The 22,334-nt window shown below is 44.9% G+C and overlaps 1 protein-coding gene across 2 annotated transcripts in view; it reads right to left on the reverse strand.

Moving 5' to 3' along the window:
- Nucleotides 1–22,334, reverse strand: part of P2RX5 (purinergic receptor P2X 5) — an 80,330-nt gene that overhangs the window by 13,447 nt on the left and 44,549 nt on the right. For both annotated transcript variants that reach the window (XM_075594150.1, XM_075594151.1), the window contains exons 2-7: nucleotides 19,349–19,499; nucleotides 19,203–19,274; nucleotides 14,049–14,124; nucleotides 12,585–12,684; nucleotides 11,385–11,465; nucleotides 548–686 (exon numbers count right to left, since the gene is read on the reverse strand). In XM_075594150.1, coding sequence (XP_075450265.1) covers nucleotides 548–686; nucleotides 11,385–11,465; nucleotides 12,585–12,684; nucleotides 14,049–14,124; nucleotides 19,203–19,274; nucleotides 19,349–19,499 — 619 coding nt within the window. The remainder of the gene's footprint in view (nucleotides 1–547; nucleotides 687–11,384; nucleotides 11,466–12,584; nucleotides 12,685–14,048; nucleotides 14,125–19,202; nucleotides 19,275–19,348; nucleotides 19,500–22,334) is intronic.

The following is a 22,334-nucleotide window of genomic DNA, read 5'->3' on the forward strand; positions in this document are numbered from 1 at the left end:
ACTGATCTCTTCTTCCGGCGATGTTACAATGAATGAATCAGTGTATCTCGAAAGCTCGCACAAATAAAAGCATTTCGTTAGCCACAGAACGGTATCATCTATTTATTTTTTGATTATTGAAGCTCGGCTAACACGGTACTGATACCTCTATATATATATATATATATATATATATATATATATATATATATATATATATATATATATATATGTTTGTCATATTGGATGTAGCATTCAAGTATTTTTGTCTTTTGTTGTATACATTTGGTCACACCCGATAGCACTCCTTTTGACACAAATAAATATATACATATATGTGTGGTGGGTGTTGGGGATAGAGCGTGTGTGTGTTTTAGTTAATGATTTGGAGTGCACTCAAAATATTTTAATTACTAAAAATATATATATATTTTTGGCATAAATACAAAATGTGCTCTCAGAATGTATACATGAGTAAAATGGGTAGTTTCTGGATAAGTTTAGCTGCCTCAGTAATGGCTTCTTTTTAGGAAATGAACACCATTACACTTAATATCTTCATATTTACCTCCATCGCCATGTTTTGAAACTCACTTCCAGACCAGGTTACAATACTCCCCAAGTGAAAGATGGGGCAGTAATGGTTCTGTGTACTGTAGCGACAGGACTTCAGGAATGAGTTGTCGTTGGTGTTTAGTATATTAGTCCTGTGAAGAGAAAGCATGGAAATCCAGTCGTTATATTCACGTTAGCTATGAACTGAATGCAGGCATCCACAGAGGTCTATTTATTACAAATCCCCCAGCTTCATCGTTGTTTCAGAAACCGTGCACCACATTTGTAAAGGAAAAATAATTTAATATGAATTATTGGGATTTTTTCCTTGATTGTTTCTTTGTTTTTGCCCCATTGTAGCACTTTGATGGACACCACTGAGCCAAACATACCCAGAGCCTGGCAAAGCTTTCACAGCTCTCCTTAAGGACTACAAGTCTCACCAGGTTTTAGTTTTGAGAATCACTTGCCTAGTAAATAAACACCTAAGGCAGCTCTCTTCAAAATGCCGGCCCTTTGGCTACATTTGACCCACAAAGTGCCTGTGTGTGTGGCCAATAGGCCTTTTACTCCTGATACGTAAGCAGATATATGCAATTTTTCAAAATAGATTTACCATAAAACTCAATTTAATGGTTATGAAAATATAATACAGATGCTAGAAACGTTTTTAACATTTACACTGTTAATGGTTTTTTTTAAGTCTTGTTCACTCTTTCTAAAATGACAATAAAATACATCTCTGGCCCACCTATGCATTATGTTTCATCTGGCCCTTTTGGAAAAGGGGACAGAAAGCAAGCGACATCGAAACTGGAATCTGAATTGCCAGTGACCTTCAGTCACTAGGGGAAATGTTTAGAATAACAGGGTAATTCAAAAATCTTCATGTTCCAACTCCGGAATTTATATCCACTAAACAATGATAGTGCATGAGGTTAGGTTAGTTCTAGAAGATATAAAAACATAGCACTTGCTGCTGATAGTTTATCAATGGTTTACTTGATATTAAGAGTTTAATGGTTGATAGAGATTAAAGCCTTTTTTTAAACAAACACAGTAGATTATAAATGTAGAGCATATTAATATCTCTGTTTATGAAGCCAACCAAACGTCCATACTTCATAAACGCTACAAAAGAGTGGTTTCTGGATGCATGGTCAGATGGTGTTGATTACATTGGCACATGTTCTATTCCTGCTGCTTCAAAACCAAGGAAGCACAACGACAAGTTCTCTGTCTGAGAAGATCACATTCTTGTTATGAAGAACTGTGAACGGCCGGCACTCCAATTGTAGCAAAATACAGTAGGTGCATGTCCCATAACAAATAAATAATCATACGATACCGTTCGCACGGGAATCAGCAGACAGCACTCCAGTTTGAATAGTTGAAAATATATAGTGTAGAGAAACAAGACACGGATCACCCAGAGGAAGGTCCGAAACGTTGGTGATTTGAACTATTCAAACCTGAGTGCTGTCTGCTGATTCCTGTGCGAACGGGATCGTATGCTTTGGTATGAAGAACTATATATATATATATATATATATATATATATATATATATATATATATATATATATTAAAAAAACAAAAACTCTTGCACAATTTTAAGAGGCTAAAGGAGAAGGTGTGAAATTTGTGAATGCAGGTAACCTTGAAAAACTGGTCAGATGGCTCCTGTCCATCACCGGTGCAAAATGTGGCAGTAGGATAGAAACATTAAGCAGCGTCAGATGTAGCAAAGCTTAATGTCTGGTGCTGGTGCCACGTGCGACCGCTGCAGTTGCTGGCAATGAAGGATTAATGCGGTGGGGGATCCCATCCAGAAGCACTGAACCCCTCACAGCTCCATCGTAGCAGACCCTGTCCCCGGCCCCAAAGACTTGTAATTGTTCGTCTGCGGTGCCGCGGGCAGTAACTCTTTCTGCATCTATATAGTCACAACATGCTTAAAGGGCCCAGTCAGGAGGAGACTTCCGGTGACGTCACAGCCGATGGTCTGCTAGTGGAAGAGCTCCCGGCGCCCTCACCAATATAAATACTAGAACAAGCTTATTCCCCACCCCAAACCCCCCGAAAATCGATCCCACACCGAGAACTCACACTGGAGAGATGGCAGGGAAGCCGCAGAGGAAGAGTCAATGCCCCGTCACCAAGTTCTTCTCTCCGGCGCAACGCCTAGCTGAGATCAGCTCCGAGGAGCAAGATGGCGCAGGAGAAGAACCGGAGCACGAGGTGCGCAGCGGCCGACAGAGCCCGACTGACTCAGATCCCCCCGTCCTAAATAAAGACTTTTTTGATGCCCTAATTATTAAAATGAGGAGGGGAGTTCAGGAGGACACGGAAAAGGCCTTCCAAACCATCCGAGCAGAAGTAGAAGCACTGACGGAGCGGACGGAAGACCTGGAGGTTAAGATGGAGGTAGCCTCAAACGAACAGGCTGAGACACGCGAAGAAGTACTGAGATGTGGAGAGGCGATTCGACATATACAGGACAAGTTAGAGGACATGGAGAACAGGGAGCGAAGGCAAAACATCCGCCTCAAAAACATCCCAGAAACTATCTCTCACGAAGAACTCCAACCATTCCTCCGCAGACTCTTTCTGCAGCTCGTCCCTGATCTATCAGATCATGACCTGCACACGGACCGTGCCCACAGAGCCCTGGCCCCGAAATCATCGGACCCAAACCGACACAGAGATGTGGTGCTGAGAATGCACGCATACTCTGCTAAAGACCGCATCATGGCGGCGGCCAGAGAAATGAGGACTGTGACCATGGACGGGGCACAAATCCAACTCTACAACGACCTTTCCCAGATAACAATGAATAAAAGAAACGCGCTGCGCCCACTTACCTCCTACCTCAGAGACCAGGGGGTAAAGTATCGCTGGGGGTTCCCCTTCAAATTAGTGGTGCTCCGCAATGGCCGCCACCACACAGTGACAACCCCTGAAGGCGCTAAAAACTTCCTGAAAGCGCTAGGGATCCCTCTCCCACCACAGAAGAGCAGCCGCCCCAATACCGAGGAGACGTCAGAGACGCCCCCACAAGAAGCCCCCCGAACATCGGAGAGACTGGCGAGCCAGCGGCAACGGTGAATCCGGATGATCCAGACAACTACGAGGCCCAAGAAAAACACAAGAGGCCCCCACAGTCATCCCACGCGGACCCAGAGGCCCTGAAGATAACAGCAAACACCCAACGCAAGAACCCTCAGTGCACAAAGCACCCCTCTGGCCCCGAGGCCCCCCAACTCCCACTCCACGAAACTATCTCCCCCTCCCCGCCCCCCCCCCCCAGTCCCCCCCTCCACTCCTCCCCCCCCTCCCCCCCCCTCTCTTCCCTCCCCCCCTCCCCCCCCCCGCCACTATCTACCCAAAGCCCACTCCTACCCCCCTTCCCCCCCTAGCCTCCCCCTCCCCGTCCCCCCACAAGTAAAATGTCCACTTACCTTCTCTGTCTCCTCCCGAGACCGAGGGGAACCGAGGCCCCACCCGTGGTGTCTCGGACAGCAACGGGAGGAAACGGCATCCGCGCTGCTCCTCCCCGGGCGCGGTCCTCTCGTGACACTTACATGCTTCGGAGCTGTACCAACGAAGATCCGAGCACCGGAGACGCGGGTCAGCTGCTGCACACCTACACAGGCACACCTGGTCGGTGCTCCTGACGAGCATGAAGTGCCCTGGATCCCTGATTCAATGTGCCCGCACGCCAAGACAACAGAGCCAGAGACTCCCGCTATGGACACTGCACCCCAGGATTCGTTCCCGGAGCCACCCTTCCCCCCCCCCCCCTCTTCCACAGGGGGCAGGTTGTATAAACAGAAACTTCCCCCCCCTCTCTCTCTCCCCTTATGATGTACCCCGATATTCCCCAAAGGTATATAAGATATCCTACCTCTCTGGCTTTCCGCGACCCCCCGAGTTACCCCCCCCCTCTCCCCTCTTACCGCCAAAACGAGGATATATGTGTACAAGATCTAAACCCAATTGAGCACCCCTACTGAAACTCCCCCCCCAGAATTATAAGGCTCCCAACTGAACCCGCAATTGTATGGTCCCCCCCCCTGAACCCCCTTGTCCCCCCTTGCCCCCCCTTCACCCCTCTCCGCCCCGTATACTTCCCCCCCCTGAACAGAACCGGAGTAGCACCAGACACAACAGCTCACATCACAGCAATTGACACATCATATAAGCCTCAAGATTCAACCATACACCTCCAAACAACATCCCGGCACGAAACTAACCCCACCTCAGAGATAATCCCCAAATGCTAGAAAAGGTTATACACAATATGCCCCCCCTCCCACCTCCCCTTCCGCTCCCCCCCCCCCACCCCCCCTCACTAATCAGACAAAATATTATGTTAGATAACCCCCCCACGTGTCCCTCCCGCCCCCCCCCCCCGCCACGGACAGCTCTCAGCCCTCCCCCCCCCCCCCCACCTACCCCCCTCCCCCCAAGAGAAGACCTGTACTATGCTTAACCATCTGTACTATGTTTATCCAGTCTGTATAGATATATGCCAATGTATGATCAACTACTGACTGACTAGATGAAAAAGACATAATGCAAGGGACTCCTAGGCCTAGGAATGAGATTCCCCCCGAGAGCAATGTTTAAATAAAATGTCAAGGTCATGAATAATGTATGCTCCCTCCCCCCCACCTGCCCCCCTCCCTCCCCCCCCCCCCCCTAGAGGAGAAATGTCTTATGTCAAACCAACCGGTATCGCTACATATCAATGTATAAATGCATATCCAAACAGCAATGTATAAGAGTGACCTCGGCCTGGGAATGGAACTCCCCCCGAGAGTAATGTTTAAACCAGCTGCCAACTATGTGTATCCTATATGCTCCCACCCCCCGCCCCCCCTCCCATCCCCCCCCTCCTCCCTCCTCCCCCTCTCACCACACCTCCCCTCCCCACCCCCCCCCCTCTCTCCCCCCCCTCTTTCTCCCCTCCCCCCCCTCTCCCCCCCCCCCTCAAAACCGAAATATTGCATGTATAACCACCTTTGCTTACTGCATATCAATGTACAATCACAAGGTTAATGTGGGAATCAACCTGAGAACATACCCCCACTAAAGAGTAACGCTGCCCTACCAGTGCAAATTATAAACACCAGATCCCCCCCTTCCCCCCCCTCTCCTCCTCCCCCCCTCCCCCCCCTCCCCCTCCCCCTTCCCCCCCCTCCCCCCTCCCCCTCCCCCCCCTCCCCCCCTCCCCCCCCTCCCCCCTCCCCCCTCCCCCCCCCTCTCCCTCCCCCCCCCCTCATCCCCCCCCTCCCCCCCCTCCCCCTCCTCTTCCCCCCCTCCCCCCCCTCCCCCCCCCGGGGAAACAAGAACGTAACACAAAAAAGAAAACAATGTTCGCAAAGGATGTAAAAGATCAGTTATAGTACTAACCGTAGGAGAGTAAGGCCTCCGTAAATCAGAGTTCTCCCTCCTTACTTAGGACCCTTCCCCCCCCCCCTACTAGCAATATGATGGGGGCGCCGGACCCTTCTTACTGGCTACGGTCCGTGAGTGACGCCCCGAAAGTTCTCCTAGGGGTCTTTTTGCACCCCAGCCCCTTGACACTAGAATGTCAAGAGGAACCTTTTTCGGGCTCCAGGACAGCCCACTCTCTTTCTTGTCCTCTTGTGTCCTCCCCCCCCTCTCTCCCCCCGTCGGCCCTCCCCCAGCACCCCCCGCAGGAAAACCAGAAACTTCCCCCCGCACATGCACCCCGACGCTCAAATCAACCCTGACATGGGAATAATTCAGGGACAGGGGCTTATCCCCGAGACCCCCCCCCCCCCCCACTAATGGCGTCGATCAAAATTATTTCCTTGAATGTCAAAGGCCTTAATTCGGTCCGCAAACGCAAATTAGCCCTCCAAGAATTTAAAAAAACTAAAGGTGATATAATTTGCATTCAAGAAACCCATTATAACAACACAGACCCACCAAACACATTTAAACACACGTACCCCCAAGCGTTTTTTGCTTCCTCCCCCAGCAAGAAAAGAGGGGTGGCCATCCTGATTAAAAACAATATACCATTTGCCCCGACGCTGATAACCAAAGATCCCGAGGGACGATATATATTACTCCAAGGCACGCTCTCAGGCTCCCCCATAGCTATCCTTAATATTTATGCCCCAAACGCCAACCAAACTCAATTCCTACAGAACCTCCTTAGCACTCTCGACCAATCGACGCTCTCCTCCCTTCTCCTTGTCGGAGACGTAAATATGGTACTTAGTCCAGACCATGACAGATCAGGCCAAACTACTGCCCCATACTCCATCCAACTACAGACAAAAGCCCAAAAATTCCAAGATATCCTCAGAGAGTACTCTCTGACAGACATTTGGCGGGCCCAGCACGCGGGTCAGCGGGACTACTCCTTCTACTCAACCCCCCATCAGTCTTACTCGAGGATCGACTATTTTCTAGGCACCAATAATGTTCTCCAGGCATCCTCCCACTCCGAAATAGGCCCAATAACGTGGTCCGACCATGCCCCTATCGCACTCACCCTCTCTCTGCCTTTCGTCAAGTCATTAACATATAATTGGAAACTTAACGACTCGCGCCTCAACGACCCACAAGTAGTCAAAACAATTAAGCAAAAACTGCTCACCTTTTTCCAAATAAACAAAGGCTCAGTACCTTCAGCAGCAACTCTATGGGAGGCCCACAAAGCCACCATCAGAGGGGAACTCATATCAATAGCCTCCTACAAGAAAAAACTTAAACAGAAAGCCCAGAATGAACTTACTGATAAAATTCTTGCGTTAGAGCGCTCACACAAGCTATCCCTATCAAAAAAGGTGTTCAGAGCACTCGAGAAAGCGAGATCCGACCTAAAATTGCTTCAACTTGACGAGGTAGAGAGAGCCCTGAAATGGACCAAACAGCGGTTTTACGATAGGGGCAACAAAGCGGACAAACTTCTGGCCTCCAAATTAAGAGGCATGAAGGCAAAGACCCAGATCACAAAGATCAGGACTAAAAGCGGTCTAATCTCTTATAATGAGAAAGATATCGCAAGTGAGTTTGCAGAGTTCTACACGGATCTCTACAACCTTCCCCCCACTGGCCACCCAAAGGATAACGCCAAAAATACCTCCGACTACCTAACCAAATGCAACCTCCCATCCCTCACACAAGAAGAACTCGAGTTCTTAAATAAGAAAATAACTCAAGAGGAACTAAAAAAAGCAATATCCTCACTTAAAATAGCTAAAACACCTGGACCGGATGGATTTACCAACGGTTATTATAAAAAATTTGTAGGCCCCCTGTCCCCTCATCTCCTAGAAATGTACAACTCCTTCATGCAGGATCAACAGATCCCAGACACTATATCAGCAGCCAATCTGGCTATTATACATAAAGAGGGCAGAGACCCACTTCAATGCGGCAGCTACCGCCCAATATCCCTGCTAAACTCCGACCTCAAGCTTTTCAGCAAAATTCTCGCAAACAGGCTGAATCCTATTCTCCCAAGACTAATTCATATAGACCAGGTGGGATTTGTGTCAGGAAGACAGGCCTCTGACAACACCCGCAAAATTATTGATATAATAGACCACGTGCACCTCAAACAATCCCAGGCCCTGATACTAAGCCTCGACGCGGAGAAGGCCTTTGACCGCATCAGATGGTCCTACCTCGACCAAACGATGAGCCAATTCGGCTTCTCCGGACCATTTCTTGCTGGCGTCCGGGCCCTCTATACTAACCCAACAGCCCTACTAAAACTCCCGGGAGGCCGCTCCAACCCAATAAAAATACAAAACGGCACTAGACAAGGCTGCCCCCTCTCCCCTTTACTTTTCGCCCTATCCATAGAGCCCATGGCCGCCCGAATTAGAACTGAACCCACTATTAAAGGTATCCCAATCGGAGACAGGGAATACAAAATATCCCTGTTCGCCGATGACATAATCCTCACCATGTTAGACCCCCTCACCTCCCTCCCTAACCTAGAAAAACTCCTCAACGAATTTGGCCAACTGTCAGACTATAAAGTCAATACTGACAAGTCGGAGGCGCTCAGCATCTCCCTACCGTACCCCGTTTGGTCAGCCCTACAAAAGAAATTTAAATACAAATGGAATAGTTCCCATATCAAGTACCTTGGAATTAAAATAGCGAGCTCATATAACTCATTATACCAAATTAACTACCCCCCCCTCTTCCGCCAAATCTTAAAAGATCTAGAGACCTGGCTAACCCACCAGATCTCCTGGTTCGGAAGAATAGTATCCACCAAAATGAATATCCTACCCCGTTTACTCTACTTCTTTCAGACCCTCCCCGTCCCTGTACCACTAGCAGAACTGAGGAATATCCAGGCCCATATCCTAAGGTTTATTTGGCAACAACGGAGAGCCAGGGTCCCACGGTCAGTACTCTTGGCCTCGAGGACGAGAGGGGGCCTGGGGGCACCGGACATACTCCGATACTACCAATCAGCCCAATTGAGGCAGGCGGTAGTATGGAACAGCCCCCCCACCTCCAATTGCTGGCTGGAGATAGAGACACACCACGCGTCCCCGAACACCCTCCCAACTCTATTGTGGTCCCCATCCCACAAAAACAAGAAATCATTGAGACTTAGCCTCGGGGCTATGAGATGCACGTGGTCGACATGGTTAAAAACCAAAGGGAAATACGGCCTAGCTTCAACCCCCTCTCAATTGACTCCCTTATTCGGGAACCCGGACTTCCCACCCGGGTGCGCCCGAACCCAATTCAGCCAATTTCAAGGCTTAAACATCAGAGTGGTTGCGGATTTGCTGGAAAAAGACGAGGCCATGCCCCTCCCGGAACTAAGAGCTAAATTTTCGTCCCCCGATTTACCCATATTCCAATACCTACAGTTTCGACACTTCCTTAGAACCCAGTCCCCTACCCTAAGGTTCCCGCCGCGCTCCAGATTCGAGACCCTCTGCCTCAAAGGCAAATACCAAAAGGGCCTCATATCGGAGATATATAAAACGCTCGAGGCATCCCAGCCCCCCCCCCAATCACCTGTATATGCAGAAATGGAACGAAGACCTAAATACCAACTTGGACCTTGAGGACTGGGAGGATATCTGGGAGGCAGCCACCAAAACATCAATTTGTTCCGTCACAAAAGAAAACATCTATAAAATATTATTCCACTGGTACCTGACCCCGAGTAGACTGAGCCAAATCTACCCAGGCACTTCAGACGAATGCTGGAGAGGTTGTGGTCAAAGGGGGGACATGCCCCATATTTGGTGGACATGCCCGGAGATCCAAAGATTCTGGTCCCGGATCCAGGGCCTCCTGACCGAGACCCTGGATATAGAAATACCCCTGGACCCGCTGACCTACGTGCTGGGAAAACCAATCGACAACCTCCCTGCCCCTGCTGCCAGACTCACAGCGGCAATATTGACGGCTGCGAGATGCTGTGTTGCGGCGGCGTGGAAGAAAATTAAAGCCCCCTCCAGAAGGACAGTGATCTCTAGGATAGACGGAATTATGACTATGGAAAAACTGACGGCAATGCTGAAACAAAAAACCCTACAATTTTATTCAGTCTGGGAACCTTGGCCAGGACTACCAACCCCCACATAAACCTTACAGCAACCCCCCTCCCCCCCCCCTCCCGACGAACCTCAAAATCCTTCCCCCCCCCCCCATACCCTCCCCCCCCCCCGTCCTCCCCCTCTCTCTTCCCAAAGTCGTTCCCAACTATCCACCCTTCCTTCGTCTCCCCCCCTCCTTTTCATCACTGAAAAAAGGAAAAGGGATTATTGTGTGTCGCTTACCTCTCCCATGTAATGTACATGTACTGCGCCGTATATACAAGTTGGCTTGTTAGCCAGTTTCTGTAACATGTACCTACCCGCTGTATGACACCAATAAAGGAAAAATATTTACAAAAAAAAAAAAAAGGGCCCAGTCAGGAAGTGGGGACAAAATGATGAAGTTGTTGTCGGTGATTGAAAGAGATCTCACTCAATGCGGTTCTTGGTTCTTGACACCTATGTGGTATAATGCATGCAGGCAGCCCTGAGTAAATCAGGAAGTTAAAAGCACTATTTATTCCCACATACATTACATGCACGATGATCTGGAAACACTGGGGCAGGTGAGAAGTGGGCGCAGAGCCCCTAAAGTATCTCAGCTAAGGGCACCCAAAAAGCAATTGTCATTGCACCAACAGATAGGACTGGTGGGGGTTGTTTCCACCTGGGTATTGTTCCCTTCAGTGCAGCACAAAAAGCAGCTGAGAACAGTCACATATATTAACACATTTCTTTACACATATACATTCTGTTATATGTTTATTTACTGTTAATCTAACTTTACATTTATGTTCAACTAATGATATGATAGAAAAATGTATACAAACAGATCTGAAACAGTGTGTGTGTGTGTGTGTGTGTGTGTGTGTGTGTGTGTGTGTGTGTGTGTGTGTGTGTGTGTGTGTGTGTGTGTGTGTGTGTGTGTGTGTGTGTGTGTGTGTGTGTGTGTGTGTTTCAACTAGCACCCAGTATCCAAGTGGGCCAGGCCTTAAGTCACCATGATATTAGCAAGAAAATGTCATTGCTCTGGGAGGGTATTCCAAACAAGCCACCTTTTAGTCTTTGCAAGAGTGCCTGTGCTCCTCTGGATCCTCTCCAAAAGGCACCTGCAGCGACCCAGCAATTAGCAAACTCTCTCTAGTTTTACTGACTGTAGATGAGGCGGATCAAAATAAGGAAACATTATCCCAAGGGTCTGGTGAAATTGTATTTTCTGCTGATACCAGCAGGGCCTAGTTATTCAGTGTGTTAGGTTGTGACATTTCTTTAGCTGGATACATACTTAGAGAAGTTAAACTTCGGGAAGCGTATTGAGTTTTTAATGTAGACTGTGAAGTTCTCTGCTTTCCCCAGCAAAGGCCTCCTGCGGGTAAATAAAGACAATTAGAATATTGAGCACTTTGTACAACACAAATAGCACACACAATAATAATTTCAGAGGATGCAATTTGTCAGGAGATGTTTTAATGACATTAGGTCTTCCTTTCTCTCTTCCCTTTTGCTACCGCATACAGCTATATATCAAGCAGGCTATATTGATGTCATGCAGCACGTCTGTAATTTACTATCCTTTTATTTATGGTCTGTTAAATCTAAAAAAAAAAAGTGTTTACTACCTTCAGAGTTATGTTATTGCAGCTTAAGCTTGGCATGTTAATGAATGTATAAAGCCGGAGGAAAATGAGTGATGCAAACATTTATACACATCCTCATTATTATATGTGAGCCAACAAACTCCTCCCTGCTGACTCTTCTTGTTACTCGATTTAAGCATTCCCCATATGCTGTAGCTCGCTGGCACAACAAGCACAGTCAGCAAAGTAAAAGGATATGTTGACATTAAGAAAAGACAGTCCAAATAAAGCTGTAACCTCATCTGAAAGTCAATGTAAAGCAAGGAACAAAATAAATACAACGTAAGGGGCACTGCTAATCTGCGAGCTGAGACTAGGGACGGGCAAATTATTCGCCAACATTCGAATTTGCCGAGAATATGGAGTTTATTCGCGTCTCAACCTTAGATCAGACACATTTTCCTCTTTTCAAAAAACGCATTTTCTTTGCGCAAAGTATTCACGCATGGCGCCCCCGCGAAGATGTGATTTAATGTTATAAACATGCGCAGAAAGGAATGGCGAAATTAATTCATCGTCTGATTTTCAGACATTCTAATATTCGTCCGCGAATCAAATATTATCAAAAAGTCTGCGAATAATTTGCAGGTGGAAATTTTGACACGTGTCCATCTCTAGCTTTAATATCTTATGTGTGTGGGGGGAGCAGTTCTGAAGTGCTCTTTCATTTGGACTACGCACTATTTACACTATTTCATAAATAAGGGCACTAATTTGAACATGCTATACATGTGTCGGACCGTATATAAGCAGCAGAGGACTAGAGGAGCTCCCCGATACCTGGATTCTGAAGTCAGGTTTCTCCCGCAACAACAGAAGAGTTTCTCTGCACTGACTTTTAAACTTACTTTGACTTCTGCCTCTTCTCCACAGGGCACCAAGCAAAGATTTCACAGGTCCCTGTGGTGTTAAGGACTCCTGTCTTCAAGCAGCGTCCAGTTTTAACACCTACAAACAAATAGAGAATTATGGCCTTTAGAAAGGTGACACTGTATATGATAGAGACACCTAATAATCATTATTAATATTCCTAAATATATATACTGTGTCTATATATATATATATATATATATATATATATATATATTTTTTTTTAATTTATTGCTAAGGACAAATATCGTTGTGGGGCTAAACATTATGAAGAATCTAGGTACCTAAAAGTTGTTGGTCCCGAGTCCTTAGCACTATTGTAATACATGTTGACTGAGCTCTTTTGATCTTATGTGCAGTGTCAATGTTTCGGTTATAGACAGGCCCTGTGGTACAGTAGCACATTATTGTATAGTATGACCCAGCTTTACTCTCATACCTTATTTTGCAGCACACCCCCTGCTTCGCAGCTCGGAATGAACACCATTGCCTCCACTGAATAAATCAGGAAGCTAAAAGCACTATTTATTCCCACATACATTATATGCACGATGATCTGTAAAATCTGGAAACACTGGGGCAGGTGAGATGTGGGCGCAGCGCCCCTAAAGTATCCCAGCTGAGGGCACCCAAAAAGCAGTTTTCATTGCACCAACAGATAGGTAGTGTTAGGACCTGCAAATTTGGTCATGCCTTGATGTGGCTTGCAGGCGTATAATGCGTTGGCCAAAGGGTTTAACTAAATTACCCTTTTTCAAGAGAATATATAGGTATTTTACTGTGTATTTTTGTTATAGTGGGTGTAGCTTTGGGCTTTTCTGTCTTTTGTTGTCACCAAAATATTAGCAAGAAAAAGTCATTGCTCCAGGAGGAGTATATTTGTGCAAAGAACATGAGGTATTTTGCCAGACTTTTAACGCTGCAATCCAAGCTGCTGGTTTTTGTTGTTTTTTTTACACTGAATTTTTGTTTTCACTTTAATATGTGCATCAATACAATCTACACAATGATAACTAATTAGCTAAGTTCCCAATCGATCCGTTCTCCTGTGATTGATCGGCGAAGATTCGTCTCGGGGTTCACTAAATGGCTGCCCGTGCAACAGAAGAGGACCAAAGATGCAAAGTTCTGTGGGGAAGATCATGTGAACGGGCAGTCACTAGATACAATTGGTGCACTGCTAGAAAAAGTGCGTGGCTCAAAAATGGGTGTGTCAGAGACTGTTTCAGAAGAGTAAGGGGATGTGACTTTGTAAATGGTTGGTATGGAAACAAAAAATGCTTGTTACATTATAACATTAAAAATGTCATTCAGAGTTGTTTGAAAAAAAAAATGCTACATGTATTTTCTCATAGCACAGAACTTATTAATTAAAAAAAAAAAACACACATGTAGGATATTGCTTGGTCTGCAGCTTTGATGGTCATAAAATAACTTTGTACCATTGCCAGATATAACTGGTTCTCCTTCTGGGCAGTCACTGTTTTTGGAACACACTGCGTCCGGGATGCCAAAACTCTGCAGGGATAAAAAGATGACAGATTTCATAATTTAAAAACAAAAAACAAATAAACAATATTCTGGACCCAGGCTCGCTTGTGGCATGCGAGTAGGTCCATGTAGCATGAACTCGTCCCCTTTTAAAGCACACAAAGTCCTTCTATTTTCTTCAACTTTAATGAGTGGAGTTAACAGACATATAAAAGCACTTGCGTGTAGTTTGTGGTAGGAAATGTCTCTTGTGAAGGGAAATATCTGTAAGGAATCGGGGAACACGCCCCCTGCGGCGTGTTCCCTCCTTACTTGCCGCATCTCAGTTCCCGCTCTCCTTATAGAGCATGCACGCACCCGCGGTTCCCTACTCGTACCACGGTGCCCGGCCACCCCCGGTCACGTCACGCATTCTCTCACGCGTGGTGCGTACACGTGACGGCGTGCGCCGCCCTCCAGCTGCGAGTCAACTTCATGCCCCCTTGTGGCGTATTCTCTACCCATGCCTAGTTTCCCTGATGTCTCCCTGTATGGCGTGTGTCGCCCTCTAGCTGCGAGTTAAGATTTCCTGCTTAGTAGGGTTCACCTTGACGTGGTAGCAGGCTTATAATTCCTTGGCAAATGGATTAGACTAAGAACCCTTATATTATACTTAGTTTCGCTGCACCTTGCTGTTTCTGGTACTAAGCCTTTAAGGAGGCTGGACGTCCTCCAAGAAGCAATCCCCTTGTGGATGTTACCTTGTGCTCTGGACTCTACCTCCCTGGCTCCTTCCATGTTCATATTCCTAGTTCCATGCCCATGTTCCATGTCCCTAGTTCCCGTTCCAGACACCTGTGCTTCTCACTTGTGGCTTCCCACAACCCCCTTGTTGGTGCCTGAGAACGCGCGCACTCCCGCTCTGCTGTCAGAGCATGCGCGCACATGCAGCTGGATCACTCGTGTCTCTGAGCCAGGCACCGCACCTCCGGACGCATCGCGCATTATCCTGCACGCGGCGCGGTCACGTGACTACGTGCGACGATCCCCAGCTGCGCGGCAACTCACTCCCTTAGTGTCTTTTGCGGCCTCCCCACCTCGCTATTGGGTCCCTTCCCTTTCTCTCTTGCTTGTGTGGAGAGCACAAGCGTGACAGTATCCTATGTGAGAAGAAGTGGCTTTGTTGTCAGGGGAAGGTAAAAAGGAACTCCTCACGGTGTCTGCTGATAATAAGAGGAAGCCCACTTTCCTTTCCAGACAGGAACAAGTCAAAGGGGCAAACTAATTAACAGAGAAGGGCAGAGGGAGAGGGCTAAACCAATCTCAAACTATGAGTATTGAGAAGTTGCATGGGCAACTAACTAGTGACTTGTGGAACAGGTTACATTGTAACAACTATGTTGCAATTACATAGCAGCACTGGCTGCTTCAGGACAGGGAAACATAACTTTACTGGGGAGAGGTGGCAGCCTGAGAGCAGAAACAATACACAGAAAATATACAATCCTGTTCCAGGACAAACAATGAAAACAATGAGATTTTTGCAGATCTGTAAGACTGAGCCATGGCGACGTACAGTGCCCATATTACACATACAGGATTGTATGCACCACTGACCTGCCCCAAACAACAAGTGAAAGTCCAACTAAGAACCTCTAGGTGCTGGGTGCACCTCTGGGTGCTGCTTTACCCAGATTATTCGCTCCCTTTATTATATTGGTTCTCTGAATTTAAAACTTGGTGAATTAAAATTAAAAAAAAGCCTGACTGAGGGAATTGCAAAATTGTGACATGAGGATTTACTGTAATAATCCTGATTTCTCATACAGCAGGGGGGCTCATCTCCAGTCCTCAAGCCTCCCCAACAGGTCAGGTTTTCAGGATATCTCTGCTTCAGCAGAGGTGGCTCAATCAGAGGCTCAGTCTTAGATTAGCCTCTTATTGAGCCACCTGTGATGAAGCTGGGTTATCCCGAAAACCTGGCCTGTTGGGGGAGGCTTGAGGACTGCAGATGAGCACCCCTGTCCTAGAGATTGCACCATATAACGAAAAACAAACTTCTATGGCCTGTCTGAAAAGGAAACCAACTACATTATTACATCGCAGAGCCTTATTTAACCCCAATACCAGTTTAGTGCACGGTGCCTGTGAAGTGAATGTCATTTTACCATGTGCATAATAACCCTTTCTGCTGCTAAGTGAACGAGGCCTTAAATCTGTTGCAAAAGCACGGACAGAGATTAAAAATAAAATTATTATTATTATTTCTGTTTCCTATTAATCTAAAGCACAGGACAATTAAAAACAGTGTGATTAGTCTCACTGTTGATGTATAACATAGATATCCAACGTAATGATGTGAGCTGGAGTAGTGAGATACTATTTTACTAGAGTTAACTAGACATATCCCCCCCCAAAAAAAACCCCACTCCCTTTATACAATACGTGGAGAGACACCTGGGAAATATATGTTCTCTCTCTAGCAAAAAGCATATTTCAGGGCCTGGGTAGGAGTAATTGCCACGGCAAATTTAATTTCGCTTTTGCTACAGTAACTGCAGTATTTGTATGATTAAGTTCACCATACGGTTGTTTTTGTTATTCAAGTTGTGTGTATGTTTAGGAGCTTTACACCTTTAGCAGCTGTATACCATTCCAAGTTGCAGCTATTAATTAGTTATCAGCCCATCCTTTATCCCTATACCTGAATAACATCACAGGTGCAGATAGATAGACAGCCTCATCCTAGTCCAGCTAGGATCTGTTTCATTTTCTATCTTAATTATTTTAGTCATCATCATTAAAGCTTAGTATTAATCAGTCATTACCTACTGCAACTCTCTTACCATTTACTGTGATACTAAAGGGTATTATATCTGGTACAGCACGTTTAATAGATCCTATATAGGATTAACTGCAAGATTAAGATTAACTGCTAGTCTTTTAGCTACTGTATGCTTAGTGATTTACCACTTGTACATTGAACTCCAATTAATGGGGAGTGCACCATAGCAAAAGGATTGTCATTTTCTTCTCCTCCTCAGCTTCCCTTTGCAATAATAATGATAAAGAATGAAGTCCAACAACAACCCCACACTGCAGAAAGTCCTGGCCAAAGCAGTTTCAGGTCAGGCTATTAATAGTCAAAGATTTGAATTAGAGTCTTATTGTTGAATTTCCATATATGAAAAAAATCATTCAGGAATCTATTGCATTTCTGACAAAACGGATGCATACTTAACACAAGAAAATATGCTACACAGCAGGTATATAACTCCGATCCATTCATCATGGCCAAGCTCATAAATTGGTATTCCTATAACGTCCAAACACTGCCATGCCCTTGTAGATCGTACGACAAACGTTGCAAGGGACACGTGATGAAGCTATAGAAATAGGCTTGCTGTATAATTAAAATATGGTAATAATACAAGAAGCAATTGTTTTTTTGGCAGCCAGCGAGAATCACTCCTTCACATTAACAAAATCCTCATTTTATGAGGTAGCCACTTTCAAATAATCAGAAAAATGAGAAGCATCACTCAACAAAACGATGACATGTCAAAGTAACATAAGCATATACACATTAAAACTAGAACCATACCGTAGTTTCATCTCTTTCAGGGATGTTTCCTTTACCTGGGAACTGCAATTTCCAATGCGTATGTACATTTAGGGCTATGAGAGGGTTGCATTATCCTTGCAGGACTACCTGGCTGTAGAGGTGTTAAAATACTATTTTTTTGCATTCAACACAGCAGCAGAAGAGGATGCTAAAACGTGGCAAATAAATATATATTCATTTTACACGGTTTGATAGAGATGTGTGAAATTGTTACACGTTTGCTAAACTGGACAATATTTGAATTATACTGCTTGTGAAAAGGTAGTAAAATTGCCAAAATATCCCAGGCATTACAAATCTATATATATTTCTCTTACTTTGTCTCTTTCTCTCTCTTTGACCCAACCACTAAAATCTTCAAACAATTGGCCAAATATTTGTTGCCCCAACTTCAAAAGAATACAAATACATATTTATTGCCATTGCAAGTAAGGAGGCACACAAGTTCTAATACTGTTCCTTCTAATACAACACCATAGTGATGAGGAGCAAAATGCTGAGATTGAAACCTTGAATATTCTAAGACCGACTCCATGGTGGGTGCGTGCAGGCGCGTGACCGCGCTAGTGGCTTCACGCTTGCCTGTGGCTTCAGCAATTTGTGCGCTCTAATTGGATGCAACGAGGAGGCATGGCGTGGCCGTGACGTCACGGGACCTGGTTCGCCCTCATTGGGCGAACCGGCTGTCGCTCGAGGAAACAAATGTATCTGTTTCCTCACGCATTGCGAGCGCCGTCCCTTCTGGTCGGGCAGTCTCAGGACAGCCTCATAGAGGTACATCATATTGATTGCGCCCCATTGAATGATGCAAACCCCCAGGTAATATTTTTTTGCAATAAACACAGGAAACCAATTCTCCCTGACAAGTATTCAATATGCTACTTTGTATATCTTTTTTGAAATATTGCAACAAGCATATATTTTTTTTTACTGTACCAGAAAAACATTATATCCTACGAGAAAAATGTCTACTATTTGATACGCTCTCAAAGAATAGTAAAACGTACCAAGCAGTGCTCCTGGTCCTGGTAGTAGAGAGATGGCTATGGATCAAATGGGGAAACAAATGATATGCTCTGCACTTAAGTTATTAACCACGTTTGAGTTATTAACTCCTTTAGATGTGCTAATCTTTTGCATGAGGTTGTGAACCATACAAAATTGTCCGTTTTTTAGCTGCGAAAAAGCTGCAACTCAGTCAGGGTTCGTAGACAATTCACCATGCATTAAGTCAATGCGCATTGCAATTTCATTAAATATGCTAAATAACACAATTCTCTAAAATCACTAGATTTGCTTATTGTGGACACTATAAATAGGGCTCTAGCACCATGGTTTGCTCACTGGCGATATTTCACTGGAAGTGTACTCATCTGGTGACATTATTAGCTCTTTGAAGCTTGTCAAAACGGTTTGCAGAGAATCAAATTTAAATAAATAAAACGATAAATAATAACGGGTTAATGAATAAAAAAAAAAAATCGGGGAATTTATTTCTTACCTCGGGGCATGTGCTCTGCCTCTGGTTAGGCGTAACAATCAAATTTGTTACTACAAAAAAGACATTTTCGCCCTAAAAGAAAAAAAAATGAATAATTTAGTCATCCTGTTTTATTTCGCTTTTATTTACCGAAAAGCGATACCGACCTGCGGGGGTATGACATAATCCACCACATCCCACAGCCTCTCGCCAAGTTCAGAGGTGTTGGTAAAGGCGACCCCTTTCAGCTTGGTGATTACAGAGCTCTGAATGGACGTTTCCGTCTCTTGGTAACCTTTCTTAGTCACAAACACCCACCTGTGCAAGAAAACGAGACTTCAGATACAAATCACTATGTATTGATGCTCTTAGTCTACACGCGTTAGGTACAGTAGAACTGACCCAGCAAGACTTGCAGAATTTGATGCTTCCTAATTCTCCCCCCCCCCCCAACCCGTTTGATTGCTGAATTCTACAATTAACCTTAAAAACAAGCCGCTGCCCCCCCCGCAATCCGTAATAAATGGGCAGACACAGAATATTTGGATGAAAATGGCCACAGCATTTATTAAAACAAATAGTGGTGGATCCCTGCAAAAACTTCAAACCAGAATGAACCTGCACAGATAAACAATAACACACCATGAAAAAGAGATTATTCCATAAATGATTTAAAAATCCAAATTTTCGAATGAATGTTTAAAAGCACTCAAGAATGGAAAACATTTGAACTCAAAATGATAATGCTCTGACACAAAAAAAGGACTCAAAACAGCAATACGCGTTTCACTTTTGTTGAAAATTTTTTTTTTTACTTTTACACAAAATTGATTTTAGTATTGTTCATCATACTTATGATTTCAAAATTCAACACATTAACACGAATAATAATAAAAAGAAAAAACAGATAATAGCATTTTTAAAGATTAACATCAAAGCTATCACCACACATCCTCCTAACAGAATCTGGCATAAAATTCCCCATTTACTATCTCCCCCATCAGCAATATACTAACAAATTTCCTCAGGGGCGAAATTAGCTGTGCCCCATTGCAATCAGTCTGAGGAGACCCCAAGAGGTATCGTCAAATGTCTGTATGATTGATTCCCGATCTTGTTGTGACATAGAATCTATAAACTTTTCCCATTTTTTTTTTTTAATTCTCTGTTCTTCATTTTTTATTCGTCTCAGCTTCTAAATTTGTCCATCATCAATTTATTCAGATAATCGTTTCAAATATCTAAAGTGGGGGGTTCAGGCTTTATCCATTTCACCATCACTGTTTTCCTTGCTGCAAGCAAAGCAATCTCTGCTAGCCTGGGGACATTGTTCCTTATGTAACGGTTTTTCTGGACCCCCCTTGACCCACCCAATCTCAGATTGGCCCCGTGGTCTACCCGGTCCCCATTACATGGTTGTGTCTTGTGGTGCACCTGTTGGCTACAGGACTCCTGAGTCTCCCGCATGATGTTAGTGGGGATATCAGCAAGACAGGCGCTGAGGTAGTGTGCTTTGAGTCCTACTCACATCTGATGCAGCGCCTCCACCTCATCAGGATCTCTGCGTCTGCAGGGGGATGTATCTGATGAGGACCTCCTCTGTGGTGCCTCCTTCTGTGCAATGACTCCACACTCACACAGAAGGGTTGCGGTGAACACAGGCCCCTTTATTAACATAATTATGGGCAGGCTGCCCCTCATAGTGGTCAACACTTAGCCGCTCATCTTTGGGTTGACCATCTTCTGGAAGGTTCCTTCTGCTCCTAACTAAATTGGTGGTCCAGCTCTCCCATTAAGGGAGACCACAACTGTGCCAGGTCCCTGGACACAGTGTGTAAGCAGCTTGTCTCTCTGCCACTTCAGCTGCACAGCCTCCAGCTCTTGCATCAGACACTGCACTGTCTGGCTCTGCTCTGACACACTGCAACAGTGTTGCAGACACTCCACATGGCTCTGACTGACTAACTTTAGGGAGTGCTGTGCAATATATCAGCTTTCAGAAACAACCCACCTCTGTCACTAATAGTGGACTAGAGCATGCTGTCACTTCCTTGGCTACTATCTTACACATCACAGGGGTTGAGGGCAAACCTCCATGATGGCTACTGGCAAGCCTGCCCTTTTAACAGGAGTTACTGCACAGCATGAGGAAGATATGTACACCAATTTTACACATGGCTACACTTACATTGACCTCTTTCCAACTATTTTTCCAAACAGCAAGGCTAAGGGCTCTTTTATTGTAGTTACCCCAATAACTTCTTGTATATACTGCAGAACTTTATCCCAAACATCAGAAATAACCAGACAATCCCACAAACAGTGGTTTAAATCTGCTCTTTCCTGGGAGCACTTTGGGCACTTATTTTTAGATTTCTCAATCCTCTTATAATTGATATCGAAAACATAATTGCCCCTATGCAGCTTCTTGTATTGCATCTCTCCACTCCTGAGAAATTATCATTTTCCTAACCTGAGTTAACCCTTTGAGTAACGGAAAAAACTCCTTCAATTCCTGGGAAATCTTTTTCCCATCTAGTGAACATTTTTCTTAGATCCTTCCCATAGTCCTTGTCCCTAATCCAATCATATAAATCTGAAATAGAATATTTGGTACTATTAGCATCCTTAAAAAAAAAAGCATCAAAAACATCTATTCCCAATAGATCTGACTTATAGCTTTCCAAACTCTTGCAATAATGCACTCGTATGTAAGGGAAGTGATGTGTCTGCGGCAGTCCCATTTGTTCTTTCAGTTCTTAGAACTTCAAGACCCTACCATTGTTCACATCCACCAACTGGCCAGAGTTCTTATCCCCTTGTCTCTCCATATTTGAAAAGAAGCCTGCATCTTTCCAGAAAGAAACCTTAAATTCCCTTGTATAGTTAAAAAATTTGAGCAAGTATATGAAAGCCCAAATTGTTTTATCAATATTCTCCAAGTAGCCCATATATCCTTAATTAGCGGGTTTCCTTGGCTTCCATTGGTATTTCTCTCCATTTTATATGTAAAATCCCCGGGAGACTCTCTGGGGATACCAACTGCTCCTCTAATTCAAGGCATAAGTAATAAAGTAATAGCTGTTTCCAGTTATCCAATCTCCTACATGTCTTGCTACACAGGCCAGATGATATTTTCTGATATTAGGCAAA

Source organism: Ascaphus truei, chromosome 3 (assembly GCF_040206685.1).
Source record: "Ascaphus truei isolate aAscTru1 chromosome 3, aAscTru1.hap1, whole genome shotgun sequence".
NCBI classification, from domain to species: Eukaryota; Metazoa; Chordata; class Amphibia; order Anura; family Ascaphidae; genus Ascaphus; species Ascaphus truei.